We start from the raw sequence: 18,554 nt of genomic DNA, 5'->3' as shown, positions 1-18,554 counted from the left end.
TGCGCGCACACACACACACACGCACACGCACTCCTCTTTGGGAATACGGTTTCAGATTTTAAATTAAACATCTTAAATATAGTTTGTGGCGCTGGGCTGGCAACTGTCCTGCAGCCTCCTCCTCCCCCCACTAGGCCACTGGGCTACACGGCCCACTGTGTGAGCCACAGCTGTGGGTGAGGACTGAGGAACTGGGAATAGCACACGCAAAACAATGACATAACTGTCCACACGCCATCCGTCAAGTCAAACCACCCTTTGAAGTTGGCAGTGTCCTCGCTAATTACTTCGGTTAGCTTTTTAAAAAAGCTTCACTTGACCACAGTAGCGTCACAGGTCAGTGTTTCCCCCACGTTTTAAAGTCAAGGGAACACATATCCATTCCATCCCAAGTTTTTCCAATAGAGCACTTGAACTATTGTAGATTTGGGCACAAAGTCAACACAAGGTTTCAGAAAACACAAAATGCAAAAAAGCACAACATGAAAACAAGGGGTAGCCGTGGTCTGATGTCCGGAGAGCCAAAGGTTGCAGGTTCAAATCCCATATCATCCATGGCTGAAGTGACCTTGAGAGAGGCACTGACCCCACCCCACATTGCTCCAAGGTGCTGTTACTAGTTACACTGTTGTAGCTAAATACAGTAACTCTGGGTCACTTTGGATAAAAAGCATTGGCTAAGTGAAATGTAATGATGCTAAGGCACTTTGGTGAAAGTGTCTCTATCCTCGGACAACCACCACCTACAAAGGTTCTTGTGAGAACAGGACACACTGCAAGGCAGAAGAAAACTGACGCAACATCTGCCATCCTCGGAGGCGGAGAGGCCTCGGCTGCAGCTGCTTCTGCTTGTGCTTGTGGGAGATATTCATCAGGCAGACACTTCACCTCAAGTCAGCTTTATTTCTCGCCACCCCGTCATGCATAGACAGGACAGGGCAGGACAGGACCAACATTAAAGTCCATCAGGCAAAACAACAAACAACATGCTAATCATAGTGTACAGTTGCGCTCATATGTTTACATACCCCAGCAGAATAAACGCTTTCTTCGCGATTTCTCACAAAATATGAAGGATTACACAAAACCTTTTTTTTCACTCATTGCTAGTGACTAGCTTAAGATATTTATTAGCAATATTCTGTGTTTACTCTTTCAAAAGCATGATCACAACCCAAACTACCCAAATGACCCTATTCAAAAGTTTACATACCTTAGTTTCTAATGCTGAATATGGCCCTGTTTAACATCAGGGACCGCTCTAAATTGTTTGTGGTAGTTGTGGATAAGGCTCTTAATGTTCTCAGATGACAAAACAGCACATTCTTCCTGGCAGAATGGTTGTTTCCTATAATATTTTTGGGTGTCTTGCTGGAACCTCACATTTGAGGTTTCCCCTGAATGGCTCAATGATGTTGAGATCAGGAGAGTGAGACGGTCGCTCAAAAACTTCATTTTATTCTTTCTGAAGCTAGTGACGGGTTGATTTGGCTTTCTGTGTTGAAATATTGTCATGTTGGCATGTCCAAACAATGGACCATGTGCAGTTTCAAGGCTGATGTGTGTCAAGTTTCCTCCAGTATTTCTCACAGGGCAATGTATTCATCATTCTGCGAGTATGGATCAAAAGTATAATGCATTTGTAACTCAAATGTCCCCATGAAATCAGTGGTCCATGACCATGTTTCACAGAAGGGTATGGTGTAACTTTCATCATAGGCTCCATTGACTGTTCTCCAAATGGTACTGTTAATAGTGGCCTAAAAAAGTTCCATATTGATCTCATTTTTCCAAATGACTTTGTCAAAGGCATTTTGATGCTTCTCACTGTGCTATTTGGTGTATCATATGCAAAATAACATGTTTGCATTTTTGTGGTAATGGCTTTCTCCTGGCAACCCCCAACAGCCCATCTTTCCTCAAGTGCCTCTTTCCTGTACAGTTTAAAACATTTTTTCATGTTGTCCTATATTTCACCTGAAGTTATTTTTTGGTTGTCCTATGCCTCCTGAACAATTTCCCTTGCAATGATCATTGCAATGCAATGATTCCCTTGCCCATTGGCTTGATTCCAACCAAACTCCTCATATTGCATTTCTGAATTGAAATTCCAACGGTGCCAACACGACAATATTTCGACACAGAAAGCCAAATCAACCCGTCATTAGCTTCAGAAAGAATAAAATGAAGGTTTTTGAGCGACCATCTCACTCTCCTGATCTCAACATCATTGAGCCACTCAGGGGAAACCTCAAATGTGAGGTTCCAGCAAGACACCCAAAGATATTATAGGAAACAACCATTCTGCCAGGAAGAATGTGCTGTTTTGTCATCTGAGAACATTAAGAGCCTTATCCACAACTACCACAAACAATTTAGAGCGGTCCCTGATGTTAAACAGGGCCATATTCAGCATCAGAAACTAGGGTATGTAAACTTTTGAACAGGGTCATTTGGGTAGTTTGGGTTGTGATCATGCTTTTGAAAGAGTAAACACAGAATATTGCTAATAAATATCTTAAGCTAGTCACTAGCAATGAGTGAAAAAAAAAGGTTTTGTGTAATCCTTCATATTTTGTGAGAAATCGCGAAGAAAGCGTTTATTCTGCTGGGGTATGTAAACATATGAGCACAACTGTATATAGGCACCACAAATGATATGCTAGTCTAAATGCATAGGCACAGCACATGACATACCACTAACACAACATAACCACCACTACAATATATAGGCCTGATAATGAACGACTGCAATAAAATTATACAAAATAATGCATTTTGAAACAGTGCTTTTCATGGCAATAAGAATGAAAGTTCCCCGCTAATTGCAGACATCCAGTAATAGTTGACAAGAGGCCTACTGCCGCTGCACTAGGCCGCTTCCTGTTTCTACTGAAGACTAGCAGAAGTGAAAGCTGTGCAGTGTGACTGAGCCTCTTTGTCTACCATACACATGCACATGACCCGTCTTTGCCATGCGTCTGCCCTAACTAAAACACACAATTTGGGGGGTGAGGGGTTTGGGGGTTCTTTGGCAACATAAAACCCCATATTCCATGTTGTTATACACATTGATTTGACACTCCCACTGTGGGGGGGTGGTAGTATACGCAATCCCATATTCCATGTTGTTAGTCACATTGATGATTTGACCATCAGAACCTGTTAATCGACAGGGACCAAGCTGTGACTGTGATCATTTGAAATTATCAATATGGAGCCAATGAAGCAGGTATTTAACTGAAGGCTTGGTGATAAGTTTTGCCTCAACATTCAAAGTTTCATTAATGTGCCTTTGAGTTGTAAGTGTGATGCAAGTTAACCCGTTTTAAATGGTCAATATAATGAAATAATTTCAATGGTCAATATAAGAAGACACAATGATGATGTTTTCTGCAATATCACCCAGCCCTTCCTTAGCCAAGCTTACGTGCAGTCAGATGACCTAGCAAACATACCAGGGGGAACATCCATGGGTTTCCTGTGCTTTAATTGAAGCCGTAAATCCATAGAGGACTTTCCTGCAGGCACCTTATGATGGTGGTTTTCTAGAGGCGTGTACAAGAGTGTGGTCGGGATGTGTGCATCAAAGTCTTCTTCGAATACTTTTCATTGCGCTTGTTTAAGGCTTTCCCGCTGGTAGGAACAGAGGGGGGATTGATGCAAGTGTCTATTCTCGTGCATTCTCTCATGATTTCATCGCCTGGTTAGAAGGCAAAGTCTAATTTTAGTTTTCTATGAGATCAACATAGTTAAGATTAGAGGGGGGCCTGTTTGTGGAAGAGGTTGCCTTCACCATGACACACTGGGGAAAAAAAAACACTGCATACAGCTAACCAACGCTGGTAGTAATTTCACAGCTGGCTGATGATGCTTTGTTGTGGCAGTGACTGGTAGCCACCACCTTCCAAAGCAAAGGGAAAAATCCAGGAGGCGTTCAGGGACGGGTGGACGTCTTGGATACAAGTAAAATCCCTGCCACATATTTGCTATACAGCCAATCAAATTAGTCAGCTGAACTGATCATAACTACCACACCCCTTCAGCCATGTTGATGAGCCAATTAGTGAAACAGCATGTGCAAAAAGAATATCTGTCAGGACCAGTGGCGGAACAATTGTACACAGGGCCCCAGGGCAAAACATTAATAGGCCCCTTAAATGGCCTACCAAGGTCAAACCAGGCCCCCCACCATCAACACAGGAGGGCAAATGCCCTGATTATCGCTCCGCCCCTGGGCAGGACTTTCACTTTTTCAGTCCAGTTTATCCACTACTGGGGTCATTCATGTGAAGGAGTCAAACGTCCGACGTTCAGTCCCCTCGACTCAAGTGCCCATCCAGGTGTCTTTCTTGAAAGGACTCTTGCCAAACCAGTAGCCTGGTAGACAGTCGGGAAACGCTTATCCCAGCAGTTGTGGATCTTTACACCACTGACTGCGCTACTGCTCATATAAAACATCACAGAGACCAGACTTGTGCTTGTGGACAATCTCCATCGAGTTAAAAGATGACTTTTGGACGTCTTGACTGGCACACATTACAACACACAACCACAAATTATATAGGGAGAGATCTGAAAACGGGCAACCGGGCCCTGCCTCTCTCGTTTCCCCCTTAAGGGAGAGAAAGGCAAAGCTCTTCCGACCAGCCACCATCACCACATGTGCCGATTTCCCCTGCAGTAAGTGAGGTTCATGATTCAACGGCTGTTTATACTTTGCCTATATTACCTCAGTGCCACAAAATGTGAGCAAAGTTTTCTTTTTGTACATGCCGCTCTCCCGTCCACTTCCAAGACTTATCCTGGGCAGTGGGCAATGCGTTCAAAGCTGAGAACACTTGCTGTCTCTGTTTGACTTGACACAGAAATCAGTACAGTGTTCCTGCTGTGTTTAATATGTTAGAGTGGCCAGATACCAGGGATGAAAAGGGGCATTAAACTGACAAGAACAGAAATAGAAAACAGAAATAAAACAGCCAACCACATTTCCCGTCCTGTGATCGAAATACACTAAGTAATGCTTCCGCTCCAAGCACAAAGCATGTGTGCATTGTGTAGTCTGACCACAAAAAATGGAGACAGAGACACGACATGACCCTACGTCTACTCAATGATCATCATGTCTGTGATCCAAGATGACATGAATGTTTAGTAATGTTCTTGTGTGGAGGGAGGGTGTGGCAGCGCATGCATGGTCCACTGGAGACACTGATCAGGAAACAGAGCAGCGTGTGTGTGTGCTCTTGGCGTTTGGCATGTGCCAGTTGTGGGCGCATAACTGGCACCTTCGAAGCTGGAAATAGCTCATTAGAAGACCGTGAATTTACACGACTCTATCAGATAGCGCGGCGGTGCCAGCATAACAACAACAAACGCCTGAGGAAAACTGTACAAACACCAGATAGCCTATCCGTCAGAAGAGCAACATTTGCTCCAATGTCCATAATTTCTGTCACGTTATTGGGCAGGGGCAGTTCCACTCAAGATGACTCCAATGGAGAGCACCACTAATTTAACAAAAAGTACGTACGAGAATGATATAACAACACAAACTTAAGAGTAGTTACAAGTAAGCCCTTGCACAGCAGCCGAATCAAAGCTGAAAAGAGAGAAATGCCAGTAACCCAAATCATGACTGCATACTATCAAAAGTTGCCAATTACGCATGGCTACAAGTTTCTACTTATCTCTTGAACTACTGGCGGACAGAGCGATTAATGGGAACTCTAAATCAAATGAATAACGTATAGTATGGACAAGCTTGAAAAGATAGTCACATGAAAACCTCTGACACTGCAACATGTGAACGAGAGAAAAAATATTCAAGGTCTTCATATAGCCGATTAGCTTGCCAGCTAACCACTGGAAATTGAGTAGGAAAACAACACAAGAGTCACTTACCTCAATTTTCAACGCAGAACATCCTTTCAGAAACTCTCGAATATTGCCAATGCAGTCCCCTTCGTTTCTGGGATCCAGGCAGTACTAAAGGCAACGTTAGAGAAATAAATAAATAAAACACTCAGCTCACAAACATGAACTGTACGCGTCAAAGTCACCACTGGGACAGGGCGAGTGATGGACACTCAAACCATCCGTCCACTGCTGCTGACAACCTCTGCAAATAAACAGACTGCACTACAACGAAACAAATCAAGAAATGGTTGTCCCATGGTAGGCTGGTCATACGTTTGTTTAGCTGCTCTCTCGCATCCCCACCACTTGTATCGATGAACTGTCGCACCAGGAAGAAAAGGCTCGTGAAAGGAAGTGACGATAACTTCACTGTCAATGTACAGAAAGCTACTTTGTTAAAACTTTTTTTCAATTTTGTTGCAACCCGTTACAATGTTTCACTTCTTCATTGAACTCACACGAGACAAAACTGTGTTTATGTAGCAATGCATGGGAAACGACTACTATGTTGACTAAGCGGGTATTGTGGGAATTTTGAGTTCCATCCATACAGTACGTTTTCATTCCAACTTTACAGTCTGCTCATGTAAATAGCATACATGTCAATTTCCATGACAGGCTATAGCCCTACAGAATATTAAACTATTATTACGATTATTATGGAGATAAGCATATTGGCATTTCATATTATACTTGTATTCATAATTGGATCACATTTGTGTATGAATCACACAACCAATGGTTGGCAATGACATAATGAACCTACGCTATGATGTGCATAACTAGCCCCCTAGTCCAACATGATGCTGTGTAGAACTAGGCCCACGCGCGTTTAAAATTGCAATTACAGCACACAGGTAACTGTTGTGCACTCATGAAGTTTGATTAAACCACGCAGAGCACAATTTTTCATCTGCTACACTGAAAAAATGTGCCACTGTGTATGCCACCTAACCTCCACGTGCATGCATTGATGCGTGTTTCATTGTTCAGTATTGACAAGTGAGAAGTGCTTCCTTGGAGAATGCGGAACATGTTTTCGTCCTTCATCCAGGAAGTGCAGCTACAGGCAGTTCTACAAATATAACTTTCTATAGAGATATGCAACCAAGGCTGATGCATTCGTGGTTGAAATACCGATTGTTTACGCACCTAACCTGATTACCGGTATCTAAACGATGATTTGCGCACTAGGGCATCATTGCTGGCCTTTGTGAGGGGAGTGTGAACATGTCGCCTGGAGGGGCTACATCACTTATTAGCTAGTCTGACATTAGGCTGTAGAAACAAAACGCCTCAAATGACAACCTTCCCCACTTATCTTCTGAACTGAGGTGTTTCCCAAATAAACTCACCTTTGATGTTGTTCCGGGTACAAGGCGTTCGATGAGTTTACACAAGACGACCCCATCTTTCAGAGACGATTTCAAAAACTCCTCTGGGTCAGCAATATTTTTCTTCGGCGAATTCAGCACTCCTAACGATATCAGCCACGTTACCGTTTGCTCCTCTGGATTCATGGCGTTAACGGGCCTCCCAGACCATAGCCACACAGCTGCCCGAAAACCAAACTTTTGCGCGCTGGCTGTATTAGGATGCAGCACACATCCGACACTTCTGCTTTTCTCTCTCTCTCTCGCTCTTTTTTTTTTTAAAACGTGTTGAGGGCTCATTCCCGTTTGACAGGCCACCCCCATTCATACGTGTGGCCTCTCCGTCCCCCAAATATGGTGTGGTGCAACTAGTGTTGCATATTTCTTAACATTACCAACTCTCAGCTCACTGCACAGACTTCTTAATCACTACTCTACCATGGAAAAATAATCTCTTCTCGCAAGTCTTCATGTTTTGAAATTCATTTTTTCCCCCCAACAAATAAAACAAAGTCAATGTAGTGGATCGATATAACTCATTTTATTTTATATATAACCAGCAGGCTTTGACAGCTGAAGTCAACGCCATCCTTGCCACTCTGCACCACCAAGGCAAGAACGCCATGCTTTCTTGGCCAGCCCACTCCAAGGACCTGGGGACATAAAATACATAGGCAATATTTTACATCCAGTGACTTTTGGATTATTGAATGCCATCACCAAACCAGCGGAGGCCTACTTTTGCCAAACACACAAGGCCAACAAGATAGTTTCACTTTAACCCTCTGAGGTCTAAGGCCTTTCAGAGGCTTTTAGGCTGCTTGCACCACCCTGACATTTTCAAGTATTTTCATTTCATATATATATGGAACCTGGAAGGTCTGGAAGGTCTGAGGTTTCTAATGGTGTGACTTATATGCAGGGGTGGAAAAGTAACTTATTACTTTTACTCAATATTGTACTTGAGTAGCTTTTATGAATACTTTGTACTTTTTAAGTATATTTTTAAATTAATACTTTTACTTGTACTTGAGTACATTTTGACCCAAGTACTTTACTCAATTACACTGGAACCTGGCCTGAGTACTGAGTAAAAAAATTGACTGAGAGACAAAATGCCATGCACAATAATGCCACAATCCGCCAGAAATGAAAGATTGTGCAGGATAGCACACAGCATTTCCACTATTTTACTATCTTGTATCAATGTATTGGATGATGGCTGGTGCCAAGCAAGAGATAGAGGTTATGGAGGACGATATTCAAGAAAAATAAACATGACATTCTCAAGAGGAAAGCTAATTAAAAGTAACTAAGTACTTTTTACTCAAATTACATTTTAAGTGAAGTACTTTTTACTTTTACTTGAGTAGATTTTTAGATAGGTACTTTTACTTGTACTTGAGTAGAATTTAGGCAAAGTAAAGATACTTTTACTTGAGTACACATTTTCTGTACTCTTTCCACCTCTGCTTATATGTTTCAATGACAAAAACTCAAAGAGTTACAGATGTATTTTTGGAGACAAATTGCCCTCTGAAGGGCACTCGGACCTCAGAGGGTTAACACACAAACCACAAACTTGTTTTACTTCAAATATTGGCAAATACAGTCAAATACATAATAGCAATATTTTTGTTCATGTCCCATCACATCCACAACATACAATTCCCCCACAATGTAGATGTATGCACAGGTTACACGTATGCACCTCTCTAATGCCATCCAAGGCCCACCTACCTGTTTCAATATCCAGCGCACCAATCTTCAGTGCATACACCGCTCCTGGGCAACGATTGCGTTTTGCGTGTGCCAACACAGTCTCAATGAGTCAATAAGAGATCATTGCCTGCATTCAACCTGCGGGAGATATACAGAAATCAGTACCCAATACATTCACCCATGCCATAAAAATGTGTAAAAGACAGTCATGGAAGACATATGCATATAAAAAAAGTATTAGGATCGAACTTTGGCTTTTTTGGTTTTAGTCCATTCCCTTGGTTGGTTGCTTCCTTCCATCGAGCTTCCACATGTTTAGAGCATGCTTGTGAGGGGCTGGTTGGAACGACTGAAAGCTTACTTTTTTTTCTCCTTTTCAATTGAATAGATCCTTTGCGAGATGACATTTACGGAGGTTAGAGTTGAGTACCTGAGGGCTTATGACTGTAACTGGGTAGGGTCCTGGTTCAAAATGTGGGCCAGATCTTCAAAATGTACCACAGCAAAAATTTGATTAGTGTTATTACTACGTACTACAACTGACTACCGAATCCATGAGGGCCTTCTTTACGTTCTCAAAGGGCAGTGTTAATGACTGAGGAGCATATATGTAACTTTTATCACACAAGGTCAGAAGATTCCCAGTTCTCTCCTTAGTGGTTGTCAAGTTGTTGCATAGTTGGAGTTTTGCCGTTTTTTTTGGTTTGTTTGTTTTTAATTAATTTACTTCCTGAAAGAGGCTGAGCACTATGTATAGAATTCAGAATGGCGGGCACATCAGATCGCGATTGACCAACGTTGTGGAGAGTTTGATGTTGAACCGAAGGAGGTACAGGGGGGGAAACAAACCTGGACAGCACTCACACCAACCTTTGGGTTGTATTCATTTGCTATGTACGCACCTGAGCCAATCTCCATTAAACGAGAAACAAGAAGGGTTGCATTGCTTACCATCCCGGTGAGACTTTATCTGCGGTGTGGAAAGGGTTCTTGCTTTTTGGGTTGTCTTTGAGCATGCCGTTGCAATCCATCAGTTTTGACTTTGTGGTGGAGAATCCTTTAGACACTGGAGAAAACTACACTGCTTTTTTGAGTGGAAAAAATACATTTGCCTTCTCAAAGTGAAATTTGAACAACTGACTCTACATGACCACACTTGTAGGACATTGTTGATCCATTGCATTCTTGAACTTTTGTCTTTCGGCCATCAGTGGAGGACTGAAGAGTTTCCGGTACATTTGAGACTTTCTGATTGACTGACCTTCGCTTAGGACCTCAAGTTTAAAAACTTTATTGGTAGATGAAAGCCACATTGCAGGGCATTACAGGTTTAACAGCACTACTATAATATACAAAAACTAACACGAAAGTCACTTAACAGTACCACAAATTGGGAAATGGGCAAGAAGAGTGATAGATGTCATTTTCAATCAAACACATAAAGGTCAAGGCAAAACAAACATTTTGAAGGTTTGCTCAAATCTCAAGCTTGGAGTCCATAGAATGTTGCCTTTGGAAAAAATAAAAAATAAAAATAGTCTTGAATGAGATACGTCCTTCGGACACTTTGGATGCCTTTGAACGTTTTTTTTCTTTCTTTTTTTGTTTTAAAGGGGCTTCTCAAACCCCTCTTTTTTGTTGGCTTTTTGTCACTGTTCAGTCTGATCATGTTTACAAGTCCCTTCTCAGTATCTGCTTCGTGCGAGTCCTCTTTCGGGCCGGCCACCTCCACCCCGACCTCCTCCGCGCGGGCCTCCGCGACTGGAGCTTCCGTACTCCCGAGGAGGGTAGCCTCTCTCGAGAGGGGGGGCAGGTCCTCGCTCTGGCCTGCCCATGCGCTCGCTGCGGCTAGGAGGGTACGAGTCACCACCGCCGCCGCTCCGGCTGCTGGGGTAACTGTCGCGACTGCTGTATCCGTCTCGGGAGCTGCTGCCATAGTCATCATAGCGACTGCTTCCGCCACTTCCGCCCCCGTAGGACTGTGGGGGGCCTCGTGACGGCGGTGCACTGCGCGAGTTACCTGCAGGGTTAATGGGTCAGGTAATGGTCAAGGTTCACTTTTCAACTGTGTTTTGCTTTTTGTCTGCTATTCTCAATGGATTGTGCCCATTTTCCCTATGCAGGATTAATGCATCAGGTAATGTCATGGTTCACTTTTCAACTGTTTTGCTTCGTTTTTGTGTTTGTTATTCTTAATGACTTGTGCCCATTTTCCTATGCAGAGTTAATGTATTAATGGTCATGGTTCACTTCAACTGTCCTGTTCTCGTAATGGCTTGTGCCCATTTCCCTAGGAAGAGGCCAGATTTTCGCTTTGGCTAAGTGAATGAGTTTAACGAACAAGTTATTCCTTTCGCCAAAATGCTCACACATTGTGCTGAGGTTGTTGAGATTTTGTTTTTACGTCTACACTTAGTTTCGCCTGGAGGAGTTAAAAACTGGAAATAACATGCCCCTGTTGCTTGGAACTTCCTTTAGAATAGAACTCCAGTTGACAGACTGCATGGCCACTTCAACTTTCAGTGAGGTCATGGTTCTGGAAGAACTGAACGGAGGTAAGGCAGACATTTGACTGGCATTTTTTGACAGACATTGGGGTCCAGTTGGATGAAAGTGTTTGGTCGATGATGCTGGCTTTTTTCCTCCTCCTTCGATCCATGGAACACACTTTGAGTTGCCCGAGTGGAGCCCTACAACATTTTATTCTTACAGAAACAGGAGAGACAAAGAGAGCAATCTTACCGTAACCGTCATAAGAGTCTCTGTAGGAACCTGCACTAGGCCTCTCGACGTAGCCCCTGGGCTCTCTTCCTCCTCCTCCCCCGTAACTGTCACGATCACTGGAAGGAGAACTTAAACGTTAGGCAACAAAATAACCTTTTTTTCAGTCCTGTGCCAGCAGGATGGATGTGGGTGGTCTGCTTCAGCCTCAATTCATGGATGAGGTTCCCATCTTGAACAAGAAACCCCTAAACCCACATTTCTCCAGGGACAGTAACCCAGAACTTTAAAACACCAAGTAACTTTCTCAGCATCAGATAAAATGTAAGCAACTTAATTTGATAAAAAAAAGAAAAAAAGATTACATACCTGTAGCCTCTTGAAATGGACCCGTATTCATCTCTGGAGCTGGAGTGGGGATAATCCCGATACTCGCGAGGTGGCGGGGCATAGTCGCGGGCAGGTGGGGCGTAGTCCCTGCTGTCACGTGAGCTTATGTAGTCACGACTCGAGTAGCTGTAAAAGATTCATACATTACAATGTAGTTGGTGAGTTCAAAAGGGAAAAAAATACAACCTCTGATTAGTGAGTGCTATCTGTGAAGTCACCCCCACCTCCCTCACACTGAACTGATACTTCTGGAAAGGTGAAACCAGATTAAACCAAAACTGCCATAAAATCTTATAAACTGACCTGTCTTTTGAAGAATAGTGGTCATCCCGCGGTGATGGGTAGTCATCCCGCCTCGATACCAGGGAGTCCCTGCGGGGTGGGGGAGGACCGTATGGGTCTCTGTCCCGGGACATGGGAGCTGTAACAACAAGTCAAAACATTAGCGCTGGGAGCTCTGAAAGTGAGAAAACCCACAGTGTCTTCCGTTAATTGAACCAAAAATCAACTCAATATAGTTAACTACTATTTGAGAAAAACAAATAAGTCTAAGATATAGGTAATGCCGCCATGTAGGCACAGAGTGCCATTAACAAAGCTATAACAAAACGAATTCAAGGATTCTACTTTGTTATGGCAGTCTAACGAAGCCAGAAACATTCATTGACATCTCCATTAGTGCTCAGGACTTCTTAGAGAATAAAATCAGATCAGTGAAGATCAATTGGTTACGGTAGTCATCACAGCACAAGTTCAAATTTCTTTGGAGCATAGCCAGGTCAAGCGGATAGTAAAATCTAAAATATACTTATTGGAATCTACACCGCAGCCAGGTCTTAAGTCATAAGGGAGCAAATGTTGGAACACCAAAGAAAAAAACAACTTACGTCTGCCCATGGGTCCAGAAGGGGCATGTCTTTTGGGTGGTGGTCCCTCACTGCGCATTGGGGGTCCCCTTTTCATCGGGGGCGGCGGTCCTCTGGAAGACGGACCTTTAAAAAAGGGTTCTACAAGGCAAGGGCACAACACAGGTGTTCCACTTTGTTATCATGGCAGTCTTTAACACGGCAAGAAACGTTTATTTGTGTCTCATGTGCTCAGGACTTCTTAGAGAATAAAATCACATCAGTGAAGATCAATTGTTAAGGTAGTCATCACAGCACAAGTTGAACATTTCTAGAGCATTGACAGGCCAAGAAGATAACACAAGTGATTCATTATATAACTGTGCATGGTAGAGCTCAGCTACTAACACTACTCCTCAAACTTCCCTCCCATTAACTGTACCCTAAACCCCACAATTGCATCCAAACCCAACACAACCTGAAAAGTGGCTTTCTGTCCACCACCCCACCCCCAACAGGATGTTTAGCCAAGCCCAAAACGCTGAGCTGTGGGTCTACCTCTGCTGGGTGGGCCCCTCATTCCACTGGGCGCTCCTCTGGATCCACGGGACCCTCTGGGTGAAAAACCTCCTCTGCTTCGCGGATGCATTGACGGCGGACCTCGACGTGCGGCTGATTCAAACTGTGGCTTTGTCGCTTGCTCTACTTTGATGGATTTGCCATCAAGGGTCTTCGAATGTGAGAAAAGAAAAACTGTTAACACATCAATAACTGTTGTCAACGTTGCCTACAACTGAACTCTTTTGGTCACTATTATTTAATGGCCATCTATTAAAGATTCTAAATTTCTAGAATAAATAAAGAACTTGTTGGGGTACCTTTCCATTCATTTCACGAGCAGCATCTTTAGCGTCCCCTGGATTCTCGTAAGTCACGAATGCAAAACCTCTGGACTTGTTGGTTTCACGATCTTTCATCAACAGAACTACAGAAAACAAAAAGGCAGACAAGAAAAGATTAGTGTGATGCCATTTTAACCACTCAAAATGCATCAAAAACAGCACATTGTAACTTAAGCTCAGGACTTCTTAGAGGATCAAGGTCTTCTCATTCTGAGTCAAACCATTGTCGTCATCATTGCTTACAGTTCAAGGGGCGGCATATGGTCAAACGTGTTTCTAACAGTTAAAAACAGTGCTACTTCGACTGCAGTGCCAAGACGGCCAAACACAAAACCACAGGGTTTTTGGGAAAGGCAACATGAATAAAAGCAGTGAACTACGTTCAATTTTAGTCAGTCCCTGGGCCTCAGGAAATTGTAAATGACCTGCTAGTACAACAGGTCTAGTTTGAAAGTGTGCCTGAATGTGTTCCCGAGACAGCTACGGAACATTTGCATGCATTGTAATGCATCATATTTAAATCTCTACCTTCCATTATTCTTCCATATTTGCTGAAGTACTGTTCAAGGGCCTTCTCTGTGGTTTCAGTGTTAAGTCCACCAATGAAGAGCTTCCCTGGTCGATCTGCCTCTGCCATATTTGCACCCTAGATAAAAGGCAGGACGATGTTACTTATAACAATAACGTCGGAAGGCGAGTAAACAACATGTTGCTCCTTCGACCACAAGACTGGGAATTCTGACTCTAGTAGAAGACTTCAGGCATACCCTGGCAATACTAGAATTAGCTTGCTACAAAGGAGCTAGCGTTTGTCAACATGCAGGGCCAACACAAGTTATGATACTGGGAAAGTAGTGCAACAGTTGCTGCCCTCTTTGGCTCCTTGCAACTTGAAACCTAAGTGACACGGGGAGCCTTGGTGTTGAAATAATTAACATGACAGGAAACATGTATAAGCGCGAAACTTTGCCTGCAAGTTTGTTCCAGTCTCACTGAACACGTTCCACAAAATGGCGGGCGTGAGTGCAGAATAAGCTAACATACTAGCCTACTGCCTGGCTTGTAGCTGCTAGCCAGCGCGCGCATGCATGCGCTAGGCTTGGCCATAGTTACCTGAGCTCCGAACCCGTGAAAGTAGTCAAATTCAACAAAATACTGTATTCTCAGCAAGTCAATTTCACATACATCAGAATTTAGCACTACGATGGAATACACATACCAAGATGTTCTGTATACTTTTTTTTTCCGCGGGAAGGAATATGACCAAGCTAAAGTCATCGTTGGCTAACTAGTTGGCCCCCAACATTCTTAGTTGACGGACTGAGATGCTACCCTCTTGAGAACAACAAGACACAAACATCTTTGTGCTGACTACTGTTAGAAGTTAATGATATTTATATCCCCTTGCTATTGACAAATCTCCAACAGAAGTCGCTACTCTGGTAATGTTGTACAGCTGTACTAACCACAGTAACTTTTTGCTGTTAGCATCGTACGATAGCCCTCACGTCAGTTGTAGTAGTTCCATATACACTCTCAATGAGGAGTTTTAAAATAGTCTCTCAAGTAGCATTTGGGATGAATATAAACTGCATGTACATTTCCTTCGAAGAAATGCAGAATTTGACCGGGAAATTGTGACTTTCATCGTCATATCACATAACTGTAGCCAGCATATTCAGCTAATTTTAGCCACAGAATAAAACATCCCTTTACCTGAAAATAACTTTACCTCAACACTTCCTATTACACGAAACGAACCACTTTAAAGACAGGTCAAATTGAAAGGCAAATAACAGTGTTATCATGTTAAGTCATTGAAAGCTTTTCAGTTTACCTCTTCACATACGCGAGCAACAGGACAACAAGACCTTCAGCAAAACATGCAACCGCACACAATGGCTAGCTAAGATCACGTGGGAGGAAGGCACTGGTTTTGATTGGACAAAGGGCGTACACGCCCCGGAAACTTGTGCGGCGTTCGTGTGTAATGTTCTGCGCCTGCGTATCATGTCCGCAGCCAACCGATTGATTGATTGATTGATTGATTGATTGATTGATTGATCAAATCACTGGTTAGTAGTAGTAGTGGTAGTAGTAGTAGTAGGCCCTAGTAGTAGTAGTAGCTTTAGAAACAATCTCTGGTAGTAGTAGTAGTAGTAGTAGTAGTAGTAGTAGTAGTAGTAGTAGTAGTTAGCTGTATATACAGCAGAACTGATAGCCATATGGTTTGTCCTGCTCTGGGTAGAGGGTAATGGCATGAGAGACAGGCAAATTGTCATTGCATCTGACTCAAGTTCAGCCCTGGAGAGCATTCAGTGCTCGCACTCGTCTTCCAGAAAATATATTCTTATTGAAATCCTCCAGTTGGCAAGTGCATTGCTTAAGGCAGGTCCTTTCCAGGTTTGAATTTCCCCCTGGGGATCAATAAAGTTTCTCTACTCTACTCTACTTTGTATGGGTCCCTGCACATATAGGGGTGGAGGGGAACGAATTGGCAGACAAATATGCCAAAAAGCCTGCATGCAAGGAGCAAATAGACGTTGACATAAAGTATAGTAAGGCAGAAGTCAAAAGCATAATTAAACCCAGAGTTAATGGGGAATGGCAGCAGCTTTGGGAGATTGGGCACACTGGAAGACATCTATTCAACATTCGGCCTTAAGTCAGTAAAATGGTTGGAGATGGAGGACAAGACAAAAGGAAGTGGTGTTGGCCAGGCTGAGGATGGGGCACAGCAGGCTGAACAGCTGTCTAGCTAGAATGAACAGGCATGGTGATGGTAACTGTGAATGTTGCATGGAAAGCCCAGAAACTGTAGAGCATGCCCTGTTACACTGCAGGAAATACCAGCAAGAGAGACAGACGTTGATTGAGCAACTAGAGGCGAACGACACAACACTCAGTTTAAAAAATATTTTACAAAGAAGCAATGGAAATATTTTATCCTTTTTGTTTACCTTTTTGGAAAGATACAGGTCTAATTAGACGCATTTAATTTTTTGTTTTGCTTAGAAAAGGTAGCTGCTGTTCCACACTCCAGTCTAGCGGTGGCGGTAATACACTGAAGTCATTGTCAACCGCCAGTGAAATAAGAAGAAGAAGTAGCAGTAGTAGTAGTTCTTGTAGGCCTAGTGGCATAGGACCCAGTTATGGCTTGAGCTGTTTGCACCAGTAAATAATGATGTAGGCCTACAGTGAAGTGAAGCACATATCAATGTCATAAAACGTGATACCAAAGAGGCCTAATATCTATCAGAATTCACAACATGACATTCTGAGAGAGAGAGAGAGAGAGAGGGAGAGAGAGATATGACATGGGGTCATCCCTACGTCCCCGGATCTTAAATGTTCCCAGCAACCGGGGAACTTTCTTCAAAAAAAGTGTTCTATGTTCCCCGCTGCTTCCAAGTAGACTTTTGCCGCATGGCAAAGCGTAGGTTGTTATTACACCTCTGACAGGTAAGGTTTAGGGATAGCTTTGGTCAGGGCACAAATTTACAACTCAGAAACATTGCATTAGGCCTACTGACAGGTTAGGTTTAGGGATGGTTTTGGGAAGGGCACAATTTGAAAATTCGGAAACATTGCATTACTGACAGGTTAAGTTTAGGGATGGTTTTTGGGAAGGGTAGATACAATGCGGGGAACATAGAACCCCTTTTTAGAAAAAAGGTCCTAAGTTCCCGGTCCCATACAAAGACTGGGGATCATAGGACCCGGGGAACATAGGTACGCTCCCAGATAAGGCAGACTGGGTTTCCCTGCTCCATCCCACCTGCTCATCCATCTCCGTGTTTGTCCCCTCCGTTCCCCTCCTTTACTCTTCTGACATTTCAGTATAGAGCTCTAGCCTAATCAGCCAATCAATGAACCAATTGACTTTGCAGTGGTTTATTTGGTAGAGATAGTCCCTGATGGGGAGCGTACCTATGTTCCCCGGGTCCTATGTTACCTGGTCTTTGTATGGGACCGAGAAACTTAGGACCCTTTTCTAAAAAAGGGTTCTATGTTCCCCGCATTGTATCTAACCCTTCCCGAAACCATCCCTAAACTTAACCTGTCAGTAATGCAATGTTTTTGAGTTGTACCTCACAGTTGTAGCTGTCACAGGTGCAACAACAACCTACGCTTTGCCATGCGGCAGTCTACTTGAAAGCAGCGGGGAACATAGAACCTTTTTTTGAAAAAAGGTTCCTAAGTTTTCCCGCATTGTATCTAAGCCTTCCCAAAACCATCCCTAAACTTAACCTGTCAGTAATGCAATGTTTCCGAGTTTTCAAATTGTGCCCTTCTCAAAACCATCCCTAAACCTAACCTGTCAGTAATGCAATGTTTTCTGAGTTGTAAATTTGTGCCCTGACCAAAACTATCTATAAATATACAGGTGCAACAACAAGCGGGGAACATCATTTTTTGAAAAAAGGGTCCTATATGTTCCCCAGTTGCGGGGAACATAGGACCCGGGGAACATAGAGATGACCCACCCTGATGCACCTGATGACAGAGGGGCGCTCACTCAGTTGAAAATTGGGGGCCATAAGTCCTTTACTGTAGGCCTATGTTCTAATGGCGCATTCCCCAACGGTGGGAGATGGGATGTTTCTGATCTCCTACTTGCAGAAATGCATTGAAACGCCTGTTGAAGCGGAATGTTCAAGTCGCGAGCTGGGGCCAAATCG

General features: G+C 43.3%; 2 protein-coding genes and 2 non-coding genes across 7 annotated transcripts in view; all 4 read right to left on the bottom strand.

Moving 5' to 3' along the window:
* arhgef6 (Rac/Cdc42 guanine nucleotide exchange factor (GEF) 6) overlaps window positions 1–10,182 on the bottom strand; it is a 55,185-nt gene extending 45,003 nt beyond the window's left edge. For both annotated transcript variants that reach the window (XM_063189483.1, XM_063189484.1), the window contains exons 1-4: window positions 9,966–10,182; window positions 9,033–9,152; window positions 7,275–7,945; window positions 5,905–5,988 (exon numbers count right to left, since the gene is read on the bottom strand). In XM_063189483.1, coding sequence (XP_063045553.1) covers window positions 5,905–5,988; window positions 7,275–7,616 — 426 coding nt within the window. In that variant the 5' untranslated portion in view covers window positions 7,617–7,945; window positions 9,033–9,152; window positions 9,966–10,182. The remainder of the gene's footprint in view (window positions 1–5,904; window positions 5,989–7,274; window positions 7,946–9,032; window positions 9,153–9,965) is intronic.
* Window positions 10,183–10,289: 107 nt separating this feature from the next.
* On the bottom strand, window positions 10,290–15,826 carry rbmx (RNA binding motif protein X-linked). Of its 3 annotated transcripts, XM_063189485.1 has the most exons (9): window positions 15,710–15,820; window positions 14,401–14,518; window positions 13,849–13,955; window positions 13,529–13,700; window positions 13,013–13,132; window positions 12,429–12,546; window positions 12,105–12,251; window positions 11,757–11,854; window positions 10,290–11,034 (listed from the first exon to the last, which is right to left on the bottom strand). In XM_063189485.1, exons 2-9 carry the CDS (start codon window positions 14,507–14,509, stop codon window positions 10,700–10,702), a joined length of 1,206 nt encoding a protein of 401 aa, XP_063045555.1. In that variant the 5' UTR covers window positions 14,510–14,518; window positions 15,710–15,820; the 3' UTR covers window positions 10,290–10,699. The 3 variants fall into 3 exon arrangements, with proteins under 3 accessions (XP_063045555.1, XP_063045556.1, XP_063045557.1); XM_063189486.1 differs by lacking the exon at window positions 14,401–14,518 and having other exon boundaries at window positions 15,710–15,826; XM_063189487.1 differs by lacking the exons at window positions 14,401–14,518; window positions 15,710–15,820 and adding an exon at window positions 15,605–15,625.
* LOC134440714 (small nucleolar RNA SNORD61) lies at window positions 12,804–12,872 on the bottom strand. Its single transcript, XR_010033013.1, has one exon. It is a non-coding gene; the product is annotated as a small nucleolar RNA SNORD61 (small nucleolar RNA).
* LOC134440713 (small nucleolar RNA SNORD61) lies at window positions 13,219–13,286 on the bottom strand. The gene has a single exon (XR_010033012.1). It is a non-coding gene; the product is annotated as a small nucleolar RNA SNORD61 (small nucleolar RNA).
* Window positions 15,827–18,554: the final 2,728 nt, after the last annotated feature.

Source organism: Engraulis encrasicolus, chromosome 23 (genome assembly GCF_034702125.1).
Source record: "Engraulis encrasicolus isolate BLACKSEA-1 chromosome 23, IST_EnEncr_1.0, whole genome shotgun sequence".
Classification (NCBI taxonomy): Eukaryota; Metazoa; Chordata; class Actinopteri; order Clupeiformes; family Engraulidae; genus Engraulis; species Engraulis encrasicolus.
This window is presented reverse-complemented; position numbering and strand designations above follow the sequence as displayed.

Excerpts from the sequence above, each read along its gene's own strand:
- rbmx (XM_063189485.1), bottom strand. The coding sequence starts at position 14,509 with ATGGCAGAGGCAGATCGACCAGGGAAGCTCTTCATTGGTGGACTTAAC. Across the intron at positions 12,252-12,428 it reads CACTATTCTTCAAAAGACAG|CTACTCGAGTCGTGACTACA; the intron begins GTCAGTTTATAA and ends AATCTTTTACAG. Across the intron at positions 11,855-12,104 it reads TCCATTTCAAGAGGCTACAG|TGATCGTGACAGTTACGGGG; the intron begins GTATGTAATCTT and ends TTCTCCTTCCAG.